Below are 18,011 nucleotides of genomic sequence, written 5' to 3'. Positions count from 1 at the left end.
AAAGATGAGATTAAATTATAAGTGTTCTGGGGCACCTGGGTGGCTCAGTGGGTTAAAGCCTCTGCCTTCGGCTCAGATCATTATCCCAGGGCTTTTGAACTAGAAAAGCACCAATTGCTATTCTCCAGTATACTCCTTCTAGAAAACAGCTATAGGCTTGTTACTGACTGTATATGAAACAGCTCTAAGAACTGAAGGATGTAAGATTATGCTAAGACCTGAAATACCCAGCATGTCATGGGTGACGTCAGAAAAGCTCTCCCAATGTGGAGGACAATGCCCATCCTAATATGGAAATAGAGCAGAAAAGCTGAGGGAGTGGACACTGGCCTGCCTTTACTTGCTCTGTGAAAAATGAAACAATAAGACCAGATAAGAGAACATAGTGAAGGTTTGGAATAGGCACTGGGGATAATGGGGGGGGTATGTAGTAGAACTGCTGAGCAGTATTTAGACCTGGGAATATATATATATACCCTAAGTATGCCCTAGTCCACATGACTCTCTCGACTTCTTGAACAGGATTTGACCCAGTGTAGAACTGATAGGTGTTCCTGTGGGGGGAGGGGGTTGGGTGAGAAAGGACACCAGAATACAATGGAGCTAAAGGTGTTGGCAGGGGCATAGGCATAGGGTAAACCTGTGGCTCATTTCAGAGCTCGTCTTCCCCACTCTCCGATCCCCCACATTTCTCATGAGTCAAAACATTTAGCATCTTGAGAACAGATACTCTCTTCTCTGGGGCCTAGGATTAGTCCCTTGTATTCAGAAAACATTTAGATATTTTTGAATGAATTAATTAATAAAATTTGGGGGCATCTGGGTGGCTCAGTTGATTAGGTGTCGGAGTCTTGGTTTCAGCTCAACTCATGATCTCAGGGTTGTGGGATTGAGCCCTGAGTCAGGCTCTGTGCTCAGTGTGGTCTGCTTGAGGATTCTTGCTGTCCCTCTCCCTTTGCCCCTCTCCCATGTGTGTGTGCGCACCCACTCTTTCTCTAAAATAAAATAAATCTTAAAAAAAAAACTAATAAAATCTGACTCTGCTAGGCACTTGTGAATACACATACTAGGTTATTTACTATGGATGAATGTATTACTTCAGAGCATTAAAATTTTGTCCCTAGAGCTACATTCTTATAATTTACCTATGCTTAAAATAATGGGGCTGATGCCAAACTCTAATGAAATCCATTCTGTAACATAAAAGTTTATTAGAATAAAAATACATGTACAATCCAACATTAAAATTATTTCACATTGCATATAGGTTTTACCTCCATTAGTTCTTTAATGCTTTTAAGGTCTGTGCTTGAAATAATTTGCATATCTGTAAACCAAGCTTAGATTATCAAAAATGCAATATATCCATTAGACACTAGAGATCAAAATTTAGGATCAGAACTGATAGTTAACTAACAACCTATTGCACTAAATATTTCTTTAAAATTTGGACAGAGAAGAAAGATTAAATCGCTTGAAATGAGGTAAGTTGTATGAAAAGGTTTTTAGTAGCAAGTAGCAATGTTGAAATAAGAATATTAAAAACATTCATGGAAAATTCACTTAATATGTTTGCATAGTCTAGGTTATTTTTTAAAGACAAAAAATTAAAAATTACCAAAATTCCTCATTAGAAAAAGAGACAATTACTTGGTTCTGCTTAAGATCTGTGTACATTTTAAGTCTTTCTCTCATTTAGAAAAAAGAAATGATACAAACATTCACAAGTCTTAGAAAAAAGGAAAAAAATAATGAAAATTAGGACCAACATTTCAAGCTGCCTTTTGGAAAGAAAATTAAAAACAGAGGTAGATGGTTAAATATTAGTGGCCAAGTTACTCAAACAACTAATTTTTGTTGGTACACATCACCAAATGTTTACACTTGAAGCCAAATAATAAATGAATTTAGGAGGAGAAAGTAAGACCTAGCACAAGTTATTTCCTTACATCAAAGAAAAGTAATAAAAATAAACCAGGCTTAAGACCCCTGTTAAGGATACGATTGTTTAAAGCACTACAGTTCATGCACTTTTTCAAGTGGGAGAATGAACCTTATCCCTAAGCTTCCTAGATTTCTTGGAGGCCAAGCCACCAGCACCGTCAGGCCCCGTCAGTCAAAGTAGGACTGCAGGGTGCCTCGGCGCCGGACATCGCAGGTCCAGCAGTGGAAGCCTCCTCCCAGGGAATTGGCATTACGGATGCTAACTTTGATGGTACTGATACCTGCATCAAAAGAGAGACAGGTGGTCAGTTAGATGGACGCCCAAGAAGATTCTCCTGTAGAAAGTAAGCCCAAAGATAGGTAGGAACCCCATGTCTCTAATCCTCAAGTCTACCTGAACCCCAAATAGTCTTTCAACTGCTTTGTCACTAATTATATTTCATCTAAACTATTCCACTGCTAATATAAAGTCTTCACCAGACAGCAGACACGGTGCAGTCTATTTTGTTCTGCTGACAATTCACAAGTCAGTGGGTTGGAGGAGTGGGACAGGATCAACTTCACCACCTTAAGAAAACAATGGAACCGAGCTTGTATTTTTAATATGCTGGGTTGGATGCTCATTCAGGTACCAAATCTATTCAGGCAAGTAGTTTAATCTGGCACCATTTGCACTGATGTGCTTGTGATGATGTGCATGGCCCAGTTAACCCACTGTATTTAGAAAGATATCTATTGTGTTCAGCACAATGGGATTTTTTTTTTCATTTTTTTTGTGTGCAGTTAGCCAGCATATAGTACATCAGAAGTTTTTGTTGTAGTGTTCAACGCAGCGTAACAGTATTTTAAAAAGAAAATCTATCCTCTTCCCTCAAAGAACACATTATTTTGAGGGGAAAGATAGCTCTAGAGTCACTAAAAGTTCCACTGGGGTAGTCAGGGAGGGAAGGCAGCAAGAGCCATCGGAAAAGACTTTCCCAAGAAAGTGAGACTGGGCAGGGCTTTGGGAAGTAAGGACAGAGTTTGCAAGGGGTAAGGAGTGGGCTTGGGATAAAGAGTGGACTTTTAAACACAAGTGTGTTTCCTGGTAGGCAGATGTATCTCTCTTATTCAGATGGTCAGAGCTATTTTAATCCTGAATTGGAAAGGTTCCAGTTGTTGGATAAAGTTTGCTTTAACAAGTTCCTTGTGTGTAAATCATAAAATATGATGAATCACATATCTGATTATTGATATTTAAAGTTGAGAAACAATAAAATCTTAATGGACAAAGAAACTGTTTCATGAAAATCAGGAAAAAAGTGGCATAGCAATAGAGATCAAATCATTAGCTTGGGCTCAATCTAAAATGGACAGGCCAGTCTTTTTCAACTGATAACACATTAAAGAGGGATGTGTCAAGGGGGAAAATCATTTCTTCTGGGTAATATACCTGAAATATAAGACATGAATCTTCATACATGGGCACCAAAAGGTTAGATAAGTCACAGAAGATTGATATATTTATTGCTAAGGGATGTTTGAGGAGCCTGGAATGCATCTCCAACCCTTTGGGATTATGATTGTTAGAAATAAAAATATTGTGTATCTATGAAATAATAACATCGTACCTCTAAAAGGAATAGCAACTGAATTACGTAAATCATACATCAGACGTAGCAGTAATTTCTTTAGTTATTCTGATTTAATACTTTCATGCATGACACCATGTCTCGTTTATTGTACATACCCAGTTTTTCGAACATCTTTTGAATTGGAACTTCATTGGCATCCACCATGACACGCTTCTCGTCTAGCATTAAGACATTCATGGAAAGCCATTTAGATGACATCCAGAGTGGGTGATCTAAAAATGGTAACAACTGTTAAATCATGTCCACTATCATCTTTGTTTAAAGCAAGGGTTCCAAAGTGAAGAATATTAAAGTGACACTTACATTCTTTCAGTAGTTTGCTTTCCCTATGGAATTTTATTTTAATCTTAAGACAATTTAATCTTAGGAAAATTTATCTATAAATGTTAGGATTCAATCTAGACTCAATCAATACCTATTACACATTTGGATTTCACCTTGTTTTCTTTAAAAACTCATTTCTTGCTTTGTGATGTTGCTTTACGCTGATTTTTCCCATCTTCTCACTTGCATTGTGTATGGAAGGAGAGATTACAAAATAAGTCCCAGCCTTTTCTTGTACCTATAGGCCCAGGTGCAAGTTTACTCCTTCCTGGGGAAACATTTTCTTTATTAAAGTACTAAAATTTGGGCTGCTGTCTCTAGATGAAAGCTCTTCAGTCACTGAAATACTCATTTTAGCCTAGGAGTATGTAACAGTAAACATACCATCTGGGATGACTGGTATTGGAGGAGTAACTATGGTCCATCCTGCTTTCTTAAAAAGATCAATCTGCAAGACAGAAACAAACAAACAAACAAAAACCCCAAGGAGGTTTAAATCTATATATGCTATTATTATCATTTGTAGTCTCTGATAGCTCTTATGATTAATAATTCTTTTATTAATAAAGATAATAATTTTATTAATAAAGATAATAATTAATAAAGTTAATAATTCTTTTGAGACACTGACTTCTCAGCTGCCAAAATAAAATTAAATTTCCAAACATTTGAAGTGATTTTGTCTGAATCCTAATTAGAAATGTAAAATAAAATTACCATATTACCAGTTAAAGTTAAGTAACAGAAATGTTAAAGCTTTTAAAAATATTCTCATGCTTTACTTAGGTTTCCGAGATCTTAAAACATGGAAGATACTTTCCTTGACAAATTCACATTAAAGAAAATGAAAATATTTCCTATCTATTTAGCTATAAGAAAACAAAAAATGTAATGACTGTGTTAAACCCATAGTCCATCCACTTCATAGTCCATCAGTTTGCATCTCTACCATAGCATAAAGACAGGTGTTAAGGATGTACTCCCAAAGAACCGTAAATGTCCTTACTGACCATTATAACTCAGCCATTCCTATGTTCACATACTCACTTAATATATCAATAAATTATATTAAAGTGAAAATGGATAAGTAATCTTGGTCATTGAGTATAAATATATGGGATGGAAATAAACAGTGACATGGTAAAGTAGTCATTTTTTTTTTAAGATTTTATTTATTTGACAGAGAGAGATCACAAGTAGAGAGGCAGGCAGAGAGAGAGGGGGAAGCAGGCTCCCTGCTGAGCAGAGAGCCCGATGCGGGGCTCTATCCAGTACCCTGAGATCATGACCTGAGCCGAAGGCAGAGGCTTTAATCCACTGAGCCACCAAGGCGCCCCTAAAGTAGTCATTTTTAAGAGGTATACTGCAGCCTAACAAATAACACAGAATCACTCACCACCCAACTGGAAGTAGGAGAGAGGCAGCAGAGGCAGGAGGCTGCAAACGCTAGCAGACCAGCTGCTCTCAGAGACTAGTAGCTCTGCTCCTTCCTGTGGGTTGGGGCTGGGCAAAGGGTTACTGACCCACTGGAGAGGGAGGAAGACACCCACTACCCAGGGTCACTGTCCCGCCATGCAGGGATCATTCTGTTTGCAGTTCAGCTGCTGTGGGATCTTGGCTGCAAGCTGTGGGATAATACACTCTCTTCGATAAAAACACCAGAGACACACAAACTGGAAGCTTTGCCTTAAGGCAAGCCTTAAGGAAAGTCAAAGTCTGATGACACTACACTAATTATCATGGCTACAACATACATCTGGGAGATCTGGTCACCTTATAGTAAATCCACCACAAGCAATCCAATGTTTGATTCTGATAATGTTGAGCACCGCTGAATTTGTCATTTAGGACCATTAGGAACCATGGAAGTGCTTAAAATAAAAACGGTAATTACTTCAGTTGGTAGAATCTAATGCTTCTCCAGAGTCTTAAGGGCTCCCTTACCTGATCACACGGTCGGTCAGGGTTGGACAGCACAAGACCAGGTCCAATGATATTGAAGGTGGCATCAATATGCATTGGATTGGGGTCTTTAAAGGAGATGATATGCACTCTGTAGTCTGGAGCAAGATGCCTACGCATCCATTCAATGCCCAGATAGTTTGTAACCTGAAAATGAAAGGAGGACATAATTCTATAAAGATTTGGTTCTACGTTTAGATAACTAAAAATAGGATGAAAATATTTTCATCAAAAAATACAATAATGTATAAGTAAATAATACAATAATGAATTAAAAATGTAATAATAAAGTGTGGAATTTAAGAGGCAGCTTTTATTCACCTGGCTTCTCTGTGCAAAAATATCTCGTCCAGCTCTAATGAAGTCAGCAGCATCAAAGCATGGCTCGAACTCAGTTGTCACAAATTTTCCCTGGGCAGCCAATTTGTGTCTGTCTTCTACTGAATGGATAGGGTAATTCTAATTGGAATGAGAATGAATACATACAAAGGAAATTATTTATGGGACATCCATTACTAAGAAAATTAATTCAACATCATCATTTCCCAAAATAGTATTACCCTGTTTTAGACTAAAACATGCAGGGGGAAGAGGTAGGCCCATGCTAACTAAATCAAAATAAACTGACAACAAAAAACAAAAGCCCAAAACTAGGCATGACAGCAATTTCTTGATACTTACAAGAAAACGGTACAGCAATGGTAATGATTTTGAAAATATTCATGACTCATATTGATTTATGTAGCTATCTACAATAGTGACAGTCAACAGGATGAAGTCATTCTGTTATTTTAGAAAAGGAATTTGGTCCTGAGCCTAACTCATACCATCAAACAAGATGCCATGCATCCCCTGCCAAAATGGATGTGGTGTGGTGGAATGAATTCATTACTCATTTCTGTCTTTAAACACCTAGAAGTAATTTTAATCCTTTGATTCTTTCTATAAATGATCAAGTAATAAGTGACCTAACAAGGGATATATACTTCCTTTTACTGTGAATATGGCCTGTAGACCCCGAATGGAGTTCAGCTGAGTGACTTTTCTGTTTCTACCAATGAATAGCTATGTCCCTTTAGGCAAGTTTTCCTCCCCATATGGGAAGGATTGATGCTCCTCCCTCCAGAGGGTTTTGTGAAGAATAAACAGGACTGACAATGTATAAAAGCATTTAGTTCAAGACCTAGCACACAATACGCACCAGATAAGTGTTAGCTATTACTACTATTACTGTTATCACAATATCATTTACCTTATTTTTATCATAAAACAATTTTTTTTAAAATGCAGGTGATGTTCTCAGTTTCTCAAATGCATACCAAATACAAGGTTTCAGAGAATCTCTATCTCATTCTCTGGATTATTGAGAGAAGTTACTAATAAACTCACCTATAATTAGGGTCTTACCTGGTCATAAAGCTTATCACCCATTGTTGGCTTGGGAGCAGTTGTCCACTTGGCGCCACGGTGGAAGTAGTCTTTAATAATTGACCGATATGCACGGTACTCAAAGAAGCGGGCACGCCATGCCATGGGAGCCTCGATAATCTCATTGCCCACAACTATCAGGATGTCTCGAGGCATCGCACCATATAAACCTATCAAACCAAAAAATTCCAAAACAACCTCAGTAATGCTCATTTCCAAGACAGAAGAATCTATATAATAGGATCCCATGTCTTGGTAAAAAAAAAAAAAAAAAAAATACAGAAAATCTATAGGAATGTGTATGCATAGACTTATATGCAAATGGAAAAAGATGGAGTGATATATACTAGATGATATAGACTAGGTTGTGATATATACTAGTGATATATACTAGATTGTTAGCATGTGTGGTGATGGCAAAGCTAGGAAAGGAAGGTAGGAAGGAATGAAGGTAGGAAGGAAGGAAGGGAGGGAAATGAAAGGAAAGGGAATGAGGAAGGAAAGGAAAGGGAAGAGAAGAAGGAAGAAAGGAAGGAAGAAAAGAAATGAAGTAATAAGGTCCTCATTCAAAGATATCTAGAACGACCAAGTTTTCATGTTTTGTAAGCTCCTTTCTTGCTACATAAAAACAGAGTTCTTCAGAGAGTATCAGTACCACAAGATAAAAATTGGGCCAAGGATCATTTCTAGAACTGTGAATTAGAACACTGAACTCAGGCACAAGAACAATCTTATAGCAATGTCAATTAAAACTAAAATGGGAATGTTTCTGTTCCCCTCTTAAATTCTGTAAATGACATGGAATCCACTCTTCTATGAAAGGAAATGATCATAAGGTTTAGAAAAACTGCTTCTTTCAAGAAGATTCTGATTTACAATGGAGTTTAGAATATGGACATCTTAATCATATTGAAAAGAACCAATCTGTTCCTAAGTAATCTCTAAAGTTTCAAAGGATTATTAAAAGAATCTCTGAGAGATTATCTGAGCTTTTAAGAAAGAAATTAAAAATTAAGACACTAGCAGTTGAGGTATCCAACATCACTTACCCGTAGACTCAAAATCCGGAGTTTTATACTTTAGTGACCAGTCAATGGGGTCAGGTCTCCTCACTGTCACTCCTTCCGTTTTTAAAATATTGCACATCTCTTCAATTTCAGCAACAGCCTTTTTCAAATGATCTTTGGGAAAATAATGGCCTCCATGCTTCTGGTAAAATGGCCAGTACTTTTCATATGTGTTGGCCTACAAACAGGAGAAAGTGAAATACTTAATCAGGGAAAAATACAACTCATGATAAAGTCCTAGGCAGTGAACAAGGATTTCTGTAACCTATTTTTTTCTTTAAAAAAAAAAATTGTATTTATTTGAGAGAGAGAAAGAGACCATGAGCAAGGAGGAGAGGGAGAAGCAACTTCCTGCAGAGCAGGGAGCCAACTTGGGGCTTGATCCCGGGACCCTGAGATCATGTCCTGAGCCAAAGGCAGACACTTAACTGATGGAGCTATCCAGGTGCCCCTGGTTTGTATAATTTAATGGAAATGAGATTAAGACTATGTCTTGTCTAGTGTTTATCCCCAGCACTGAGCACACTGCCTCTCTGAGAAGACACTCAATATTTGCTGAATGAAGAATTCTAAATTTCCTTGATGTTTTGAGACCTTTTGCACTCTTTGCCCGTCATCTTCTGCCCTGCCATTCACAGCATGTCTGCCCTCAGGTGGGCTTGGCGTCTTCTCCAGTTTTTATTGGTCCTTCATAGTAAAAGCTTCATAGACAAAACAGGACATAGGGACTCCGTTAGACAGTTTTAACTTCCGCTGTCCTAACAGCGCACGGGAGAGGAATGAGGCACAAACAAGTCAGCTGTAAGGGAGCAGGGGACAACAGCTGGAAGGACTGTCACCCAAACAACTCCTCAGTCCAGTATTTATTAGATACAAGGTACCAACAAAGGAGAAGAAAAGAAGGTTATATAATAACCATAGGTCTAGTACGTAAACAAGAAGGAATGTGAGTCAGATGTTGGTCACAAGTTTTAGATGTAAACAAGGTAAACAAGAAGAAGAGTAAGGGGTGTCTGGTCCAGCAGCTTGGATTTGTAGTTGTGCTAGCACACTTAAAGGGATTACCTTAACAGCAGGCTTTCTCTGAGGTACAGGAGACACAGAAAAAGGGAAGCAGGGATGTCCCGCCCTGAGCTGGCCGGGCATCCCCAGCTGCTTGGCTTCAAGGGCGTGTATCATCCCCTCTACCAGAGTTCTGCTGCTAGTACATGTTTTTCTCAAGGTCATCCTTAAGCAAGCTTACGTGACCAGTACAATTCCTCATTAGTTATTAAAGTTATATTTTGAGCAGCATATTATTCTGAGGGATGGTTACACTAAACGAAATCAAATAAGAAAACAAAAGAGCCTAACATAAGAGCACATCTGTACTTAGATAAAACCATGTGCTACCCATGCATCCCAGAATTCTATCTAGAAAACAGCACTGCAACACACTCTGTAGAAAAATAGGACACGGCCCCCTTAAAATTAGGGACATATTGTCAAACGTTCTTTGCTGCTCTTAAAAACCCATTACTGATTTTCTCATTCAACAGAATTAGCAGTTGGCAAAATTGTGCAGCAACGCAAGTCTGCCTTTGCTACTTCCTAGCCTTCCCTGCAGACATGCCTCCCCTCCCCAGTCTTTCCAAGTTCTCATACCACTTCAAGTCCTTTTGTCACAGAAGGAAGTGATCCCATAAATGAATTCACACACTTGGCAGCTGAAAAAAAGCGTAACATTTAGAAAGTGTCCAAGGGTGATACACATTTTAAAAAGACAACTGAATGAAAACCAGTTAAATGCTTTTAAAAAGGCTCGATTTGCTAAAAATGACTATTGAAATAGGGCAAGCCTAACAACTGTAAAATAATGGTTTTCAAAAATATAAAAATGTAGAAGGATTCTTCATTCAGATTGTTTAGCATGTTCCTAAGTTCTCAATTTAAAGAAATACATTGGGAAATGTAGACAATGTTTATGGATGTAATTTATTAAGGTAGATGAGGCAGAATTCCAATCAGAAGATCCGAACGCTAGGAGAAAACTTGGACTTTCATCAGAAGACTGGCAAAGTGAGATGCATCCATATACTTTAAGTTTAAAAAAATATTTAAAGCAGGTATTTAAGAAAAATACTTCCTTATATCATCGATTAACTGACTACCTACCAGTCCTGATCATGTCAGGTAAGGTTTCCACACAAATCAAACAATTTCAGATAGTGGTTAAGGGAACTGGGTGATGAGATAGTGTCTAGATGTCTAGCCCACTAATGTCAAAGATGATGTCTTTTCCAGATTTTCTGTCTCTACTTCCATTTCCACCTCAGTCTGATAAATATCAAACATATAGAGGCAGATTTGCCTCTTGTTAGTTCAGTACCTAGGTTGACACCAGTAAGGCTAGAGCTGAGCCTGCTGGAGAAGGTATAAGAATCTGAAAAACACGTCTTTAACAAAAATGGAGGATGCTGGTGAGGCTCTAAAAATGGGTTGGCAAACTAAAAGTCCATGGCCATTTTTTTTTTTTTTAAGTAAATACAAGTTTTATGGGAACACAGACACATTCATTTACATATTGTCTGTAGCTGTTTTGTTTTGTTTTGTTTGCACTATAGTGGCAGAGTTGAGAGGTGAGTGGTCATGACAGAAACGTATGGTCTGCAAAGCCTGAAATGTTTATTATCTGGCAGAAAAGTTTGCTGATCCCTGTCCACATTATTGGTTAGTTGCTTTTCTTTTTTTTTTTTTTTTTTAAGATTTATTTATTTATTTGACAGAGAGAGATCACAAGTAGATGGAGAGGCAGGCAGAGAGAGGGGGGCGGGAAGCAGGCTCCCCGCCGAGCAGGGAGCCCGACGCGGGACTCGATCCCAGGACCCCGAGATCATGACCTGAGCCGAAGGCAGCGGCTTAACCCACTGAGCCACCCAGGCACCCCAGTTAGTTGCTTTTCTTTTGAAGATTTATAGGAAAACAATAGGCTCAGTTTCTGGCATGTGACAAATATCATCAGTATCAAATGATCGGTATTAATTCACGTAGTTTTTAAGATCAATCTACTCTTTTTAAAAACAAAAGCATTCCACTGTTTTCCACTCCTAGGAAGTCTGGCAGCAGCCCCCAGGAGAGGATAACAATGAGTCTTTATAGTCCTCTCAGACACATCTCGGTACTACTCCTCCATTCATCACTTTCTCCTTCTCATGCCAGGCACATCGCTTACAGTCCGCTGAAGGACAAGAAGCCTTTGAAACTTTAAAACTCGTTCCAGCAGATGCACAGCCAAGCTGTCTTGCCGGACACATTCCAAAGTATTCTGTGTAACTATGCAGAATGAAGCTGGCCTTGGTAAATAGGAACTAAGCTTTCCTGGGGGGAGAAAATCTACTTGAACAGTGTGAGTTTCCTTGTGTAACTCATACTCTGTCTGGCTAAGGTTGAACAAAGTCCAAATGATCAAGGCACTTTATATTTTCCAAGACATAGCTGGAAATTATTTACACTACCTTTGTAACCCTGCTAAATGAGTTAGCAATTATTTACCAAGTGTCTGCAAGATAAAAAACACTACATTAAATGCTTAGCATATGATGTTTTTAATAACCTGTTGCAGAGATATGGCTGCACTCCTGGAAACTTTATAGTCTTTCAGAGCTTAAAACCCTTTGGGTTCGTGCGAGGGCCAGGGGGGTGAGGGGGTCGGTTGCCAAACGAATTTTAAATAGTCTCTGGAAGCTATGAAATATCAAGAGATATTTCATAGATAGATAGATCAATCCAGCCTCAAGCTTATAGTACATTAACCTTGACTGACTTTGTATCTTATAAACGGTCCTTTCTTACTCATAAAAGGTCCTTTCTTACAAGCTTTGTTTTTAAAGATAAAAGCAAAACAAAAAGCACATATTTGGTAGAAAGTATTCATTATGTTTTACAGAATAAAAAGCTACATAGCTTTTAAAAACTGTGCTTCCTGAAAACTACAGTCCTTACTCCCATAAAATTTCTCTAGCCTTTATATCTTCCAACCAATCTTATGCGTAACTGCTCAAAGCAGTTTAATACATTATTTTATCTTTCATTGTTCCCAAGATGATTGATACATCTGTATCATTTTTCTCCATTAGTAAGGCCTTGCCTTTTGGGGGCTATGCATGACTTTAATTTTCTCTAGTTACCTAGGTTAGCATGTGGCATAAAGCAGAAATAACCAGACAAATGAATGAAATCAATACTGCTAATACTAGCAATATCTACAATCATTGCACTTACAGTGTACTTCTGTAATGTAAACCTAGATCCATACAACAGTAATGAAGTATGGTTTTGTCCCTTGAAACAGTTAGCATGCAACCTTTTACCTTCATATTTAATCTTGTTAGGTAGATAGCAAACCTCTTAACATCTTCACTTTATTGAGGCCCAGAAATCTGTGGAATCTTGCACAGGGTCAAAGAGCTGATTAGCCAAGACTAGTATGAAGCTTCTTGATCAAATATGTAATTCAGTCCTGGTCTCCTGACTTCAGCCCGGTACACTTTCCACAAATGACAGAGAACTCAAAATCATGTGTGAGTATCATATCCGTTTCTGTAGGATTACATAGCATAAAAGTCAACAGTTTTACAGACAAGTAAAAGGATAAGCTATTGCTTGAATTTGAAATTTAATTCCACCCAATTAAAATGGTTAAGGGATGGGACTTCTTTTTAAGAAAAGACTTAAAAAAGATAATGCCTTTTTAAAACACATGGATGATACATAAATTAATCTGTTCAGCAAACATCACATATCAGAACCAGAGGTAGTTTCAGAACAATTAGAACTTACGACTTTCTCTATTACACTGTCTTCAAGGTCTAATTAAAAGAGTCATTTTCTTCAAGAAGACTTCCTAACTCTCCAGCATTTGGTCATTGCTTTTTCCTTTACTCTTCTGGCATTCAATTCAACTGTTAAGTGGCTGGCATAAGATACTTAGCTTTAGTCTTTGTTTCTAGACAAAGATCTCTCTCTCTGAACAGAAAGCAAGGTCTTTTGTGCTGATACCTCTACAGCCCCGGTACAAGGTAGGCAGCATTTCTGCTCATGAGGGCAATGATGTAACAGAACTTATTTCCTTAATCCATGTTATAAATAACATTGTAAATAATCAGGAAGAATTTAAGTACATTGAAGATATATTTCAAACCCATTATTAATGGAAGCTCAGGCTGTGTCGCAATGTGGATGGCACTCCCTTATCCAAGATGAAACCTGAAAACCAAACCACAGAGGCCCAGCCTTAGGAATATTGCAGATAAAGAACACTAGGAGTTTTTAGGAGATATTACTTGTTGCCAGCGAAACCCTGGAAGGGGAAGGGACCATCAGATCTCTGTGGTAGTTAAGAGGGGTAGGTTTAAACTACAGACAGGAGCGGTACAAGAACATAAGTGGAAGAGTTCTGAGTGGGAGCACAGGCATGATGGTTGTTTGGGGAACAGTGAGAAGTCTAGTTTGGCTGCTTATAGGGTTATCATATAAAGTCTGCTGAAAACCAAGGTGAAATATTAGAGTTGAGAGGGACCCAAATAAGAATGGACATCTGCTAACCTGCCATATTAATAAACCTCTAAAATGAGCCAATGATTGAAATGGGGAGTACTGGAAAGGCAGATAAGAGCCAGATTGTGAATGATCTTGAATACCATGAGAATTGTATCTGAGGTAGTGGTAGGGGAAGAGGACACGTAGAAGATTGGGAAGGGGCGCCTGGGTGGCTCAGTGTGCTAAGCCTCTGCCTTTGGCTCCAGCCCTGATCCCAGGGTCCTGGAATCGAACCCTGCATCAGGCTCTCTGCTTGGCGGGGAGCCTGCTTACCCCTCTCTCCCTGCCTACCTCTCTGCCTACTTGTGATCTCTCTCTCTGTCAAATGAATAAATCAAATCTTAAAAAAAAAAAAAGAAGAAGAAGAAGATTGGGAAATAGAGGAATGATAGGAGCAGGATGAGCAACGTGATCCAATTTTGGTTTAAAAAAGCACTCTCAGGGTGCCCGGGTGGTTCAGTCCTTAAGTATTCGCCTTTGGCTCAGGTCATGATCCCAGGGTCCCGCGCTGCAGGAAGCCTGCATCTCCTTCTCCCTCTACTGCTCCCTCTTCTTGTGTTCCCCCTCTGTCTCTCTGTCAAATAAATAAAATCTTTTTAAAAAAATTAAAAAAGCACTCTCACAGAAGCTGGAAGGTGGTTTGGAGAGAAGAACAAATGAGGGAGACCAGTGAGGGGTTGGCTGCGATGGTCCAGGCAGTAGATGTGATCCTGACCTAAGGCAGCAGCAGAGGGATGGAGGTAAGGTTGCTTTTGACAAAGGACTTGTTAAATCTTGGACAATGGATATAGAGGATGTGACTGAGGGAGAAATCAAAGATGGCTCCGTGTTGTTTCAGTTCTAGTAAATAGAAATGCCAAAACGGGAAAGGAAGAAATGAAGAAGGGTCCAGTATAGCAGTGAGGCTGGCAGCTGAACTCAAGATGTGCCAAGGAGTTTTAACACGTTGATCTGGAGAAAGATCTGGACCAGACTGGAAGTGGGAGGTGAAGATGTGAGAAGAGGACCAAAGTGAAATTCTGCTCAACCCCAACATTACAGACAGTGAAGGAAGATGTGAGGAATAGGGAAAGAACTACATTTCCAGATGAGATCTGTCAGGATCTGAAGGAAGGAGTTATTTGTGTAAATAGTATAAAACACCGGGGTTGCCTGGATGGCTCAGCTGGTTAAGCATCTACCTTCGGCTCAGGTCATGATCCCAGGGTCCTGGGATGGATCCCCACCTTGGGCTCCCTGCTCAGTGGGGAGCCTGCTTCTCCCTCCCTCTCTCTCTCTCTGCAGCGTCCCCTGCTTGTGCACATGCTCTCTGTGTCAAATAAATAAATCTTTAAGAAAAATAAAACACCACAGGTATTTCATGTAAGATAATTAAAATCACCACTGGAGCTCAGAGGTCTGGAGTAAGCTACAGTGCAAGCAGCTATAGAGAAGAAGGGGGCAGAGGCCAGCCTGCAGAAGGTAAGGAGTGAACCCCCTTCAGACATGTGAATACCCTTGCTTTACCTTCACCTCCACAGTGAATGGTGGAACACAGGCATTTTCTGCTCTGCCCACTATCACTTCCTCTAATGGGTCCCATTCGTTGTAAGAAGAGACGGGGCAGTCCTTGGGCAGAGGATCAGTGGCCTTATCATCAGCTGCACAGGAATTCCGGGAGGAAGCAGTAGCTGCCTGGGTGCTCTGGAAAGTTCTCTGCACCCACCCTGTTAAGGTTCTTCCAAGCTTCCAAGAACAAAGAAGAGATTATTGCATATTCCTATACAGTATTTGCAGGCAGGAGGAGATAGAATGAAACCCAGCATAATACAGACATTTAAAATCCTTTAGGAGAATGTAAATCAAGATGTTAGTTACTATATAGGTGGGTAGTGGGGCTATAGTTTTCCCTTCTTTTTATAAATTATCTTTTTCTCTATATGTGAATTGACATAACTCTTTAAAGCCCCTCAGACGATTCTATCCTAGTATCTCAGAATAGTTTTCTGCATTCAAGTTTTAATCAAGCTTTAAGCAACCCTTCCATAGATGATGGATTACCCCGTTCCTAGAAAACCACAGAAAGCTGCTCCTTATCTCCCTGCCAAGTCCAGCTGGAGGGAGAAGCCTCCTTCCCCCTTCAGTGTTAAAAGTCACCAATACTTTTTTCCCCAAATGAAAATGTAGAAGCATATGTAAAGAGCCTTATCTTTCAGAATAATCAGCTTCAAACTAAAAATTCTGCATTGCTAACACACACTTCCCACTCCTTGGCACTTCAATTTCTGAGTAACCAAGTGCCATCTGCTCCATTTCACAGATGGTCCATAGTATCCCAGCCATGATAGAATTAACCCAAGCACAAATTTATAAACCAGAAAAGAGAACTAAGGACTTCCAAAAAGCCTTTTGAAAATCCAGGGCCTATAAAATCTACAATAGGGAGAGTCCCTCACCCACCGCGCAAATCTCAAACACCACCCACACTCCACACCGCTCCCCTGCGCCCAATGTCGCTCCTACTCTGTTAAATGCCTTAGGAAGGAGGCAGGAGGGGAGCCAGGGTGGGGACCAAAGCAGGAGGGAGAGGGACAGCTGTTCTAGAAGCAGCTGCCTGGAGAGCGCCAAACTGCCCGGCTATTCCTGTCCTAGGAGCTAGGGAGGTCTGCAGACGCACGCTTAGAAACCGGCAAGTGGATGACGGGGACCCAGCAGAAAGTCTGGGTACAGCCTGAACTAGCTCCAACTCCTCTCTGGTCTCGGGACTGCATGTTATTCTTGGAGTGGGCCTGCTTGCTCCCTCTCCATCCCAGATTCGCTGTTTCCCTCCTCTCCCGTCCATCCACACCACACGAATTTGCCCGAAGGCTCCCCAACCTCTATGCCCACCCCCTGTACTGAAGCCCAGTAATTCCATCCTTGTATTAGGAAGTGTCACTCGTCGGTCCCACACCCTCACCCCGGGGCCGGAAGCCTCTTGGAGCAAATCAGGGTCGGGAGGGGAGGGCGGCGCCCCCTGCAGTGATGGCCCCGGCGGCCCACGGGGTGTGGCCCCAATGCCTGCCCCGCTTTCCCCGGAACCCGCCGAGCTCCCAGCAGCCAGCAAAGGCTCCTGAAGCTGAGCTTCCAAGGGGTGCCCGAGGGACACTGTCATGCAATGCTGTCTGCGGAAAGCGAGGGAAGGCGAGGGGGAGCGCGCGCGGCCGCCAGCCGAGGCGGGAGGCGCACGCACCCGAGAGCCGATGTAGTGCACCGCCTCGGCGCCGCGGCTCCCGCCGCGCAGACACCGCACCCGCAGCATCGCCCCGCGCCCGGCTTGTCCGCGAGCGGAATGTTCCAGGTGCTCGGCAGCGTCCGTCCGAGCCTCCCGAGGGCGCGCCAGCAGGCGATGTCGCGGCGCGCGCCCCCCGGCTTTTGTAGGCTCGCCCCGCCCCGCCGCCTTCCTCGCGCGCCCCATTGGCTGCTGGGAACAGGTGGCGGGGCCGGGGGAGCGCAGGCCAGCGCGCCCCGCCGCCCCGAATTAGGAACCGTTAGGGCACAGCGAGTGGCCCGGGGTCCAGCCGCCGGTGTTTGCCTTTTTTTTAGTTTGTCAGCAGGCCGACTGGCTTCGGCTACCAAGCCCAGCCTCCGTCCGCCGCGGGAGGCCCACCCGTGCTTCGGGGCGGGGAGGAGCGCGCGACTTCTGACGAAGGAAACTCAATAGTACATTAAATGTACATTGTTGGATGACGTGGGTAAAGCGTAAGTACAGTTACACGGTTACGTTTATCGGTATGCACTGACTCAGTCCCCTCATTTTGCAGTGAACGGAACCACCTAAAGTTTAGGTGGCTTCTTAAGGCAACACCGGGTTTGAGACTGGAGAAGCCTGTCTAGAATTCAGGTCATCTCTCCCCCCGGGTCCTGCACTTTCCACCTACTACTAACCTGTTAGGTGTTTGGGGGAATACCAGACGTTTCAAATAGTCGTTGGCCATGTGCCCTGGCTTGAGAAACTCAACCATGGCAATGGAGACAGATGTAGGCCAGAAATAAGGGAGGACTGCAGACCCATCTTCCCTTCTATTTCATGTATTTAAATTTTTGTTTCAACTTA

At 41.2% G+C, this 18,011-nt stretch overlaps 1 protein-coding gene across 1 annotated transcript; it reads right to left on the bottom strand.

The window, feature by feature from the left end:
• Window positions 1–1,182: 1,182 nt before the first annotated feature.
• Window positions 1,183–17,315, bottom strand: GATM (glycine amidinotransferase). The gene is made up of 9 exons (XM_032856602.1): window positions 17,148–17,315; window positions 15,443–15,661; window positions 8,342–8,537; window positions 7,272–7,462; window positions 6,186–6,323; window positions 5,847–6,011; window positions 4,287–4,350; window positions 3,674–3,790; window positions 1,183–2,225 (listed from the first exon to the last, which is right to left on the bottom strand). The coding sequence occupies exons 1-9, from the start codon at window positions 17,214–17,216 to the stop codon at window positions 2,113–2,115; spliced, it is 1,272 nt and encodes a 423-aa protein (XP_032712493.1). The 5' UTR covers window positions 17,217–17,315; the 3' UTR covers window positions 1,183–2,112.
• Window positions 17,316–18,011: the final 696 nt, after the last annotated feature.

Source organism: Lontra canadensis, unplaced genomic scaffold (assembly GCF_010015895.1).
Source record: "Lontra canadensis isolate GAN:19392208 unplaced genomic scaffold, GSC_riverotter_1.0 scaffold12, whole genome shotgun sequence".
Classification (NCBI taxonomy): Eukaryota; Metazoa; Chordata; class Mammalia; order Carnivora; family Mustelidae; genus Lontra; species Lontra canadensis.
The sequence above is the reverse complement of the archived record's forward strand: the minus strand, read 5'-3'. Positions and strand labels throughout refer to the sequence as shown.

Bases quoted from the DNA above. Each gene is read 5' to 3' on its own strand.
- GATM (XM_032856602.1), bottom strand. From the start codon at position 17,216: ATGCTGCGGGTGCGGTGTCTGCGCGGCGGGAGCCGCGGCGCCGAGGCG. The intron at 8,538-15,442 runs GTAAAGCAAGGG...TCCTGTTTGTAG, and splicing joins CATTCACTGTGGAGGTGAAG to GCCAACACATATGAAAAGTA. The intron at 2,226-3,673 runs GTATGTACAATA...CTTTTGATGCAG, and splicing joins AAAGATGTTCGAAAAACTGG to GTATCAGTACCATCAAAGTT.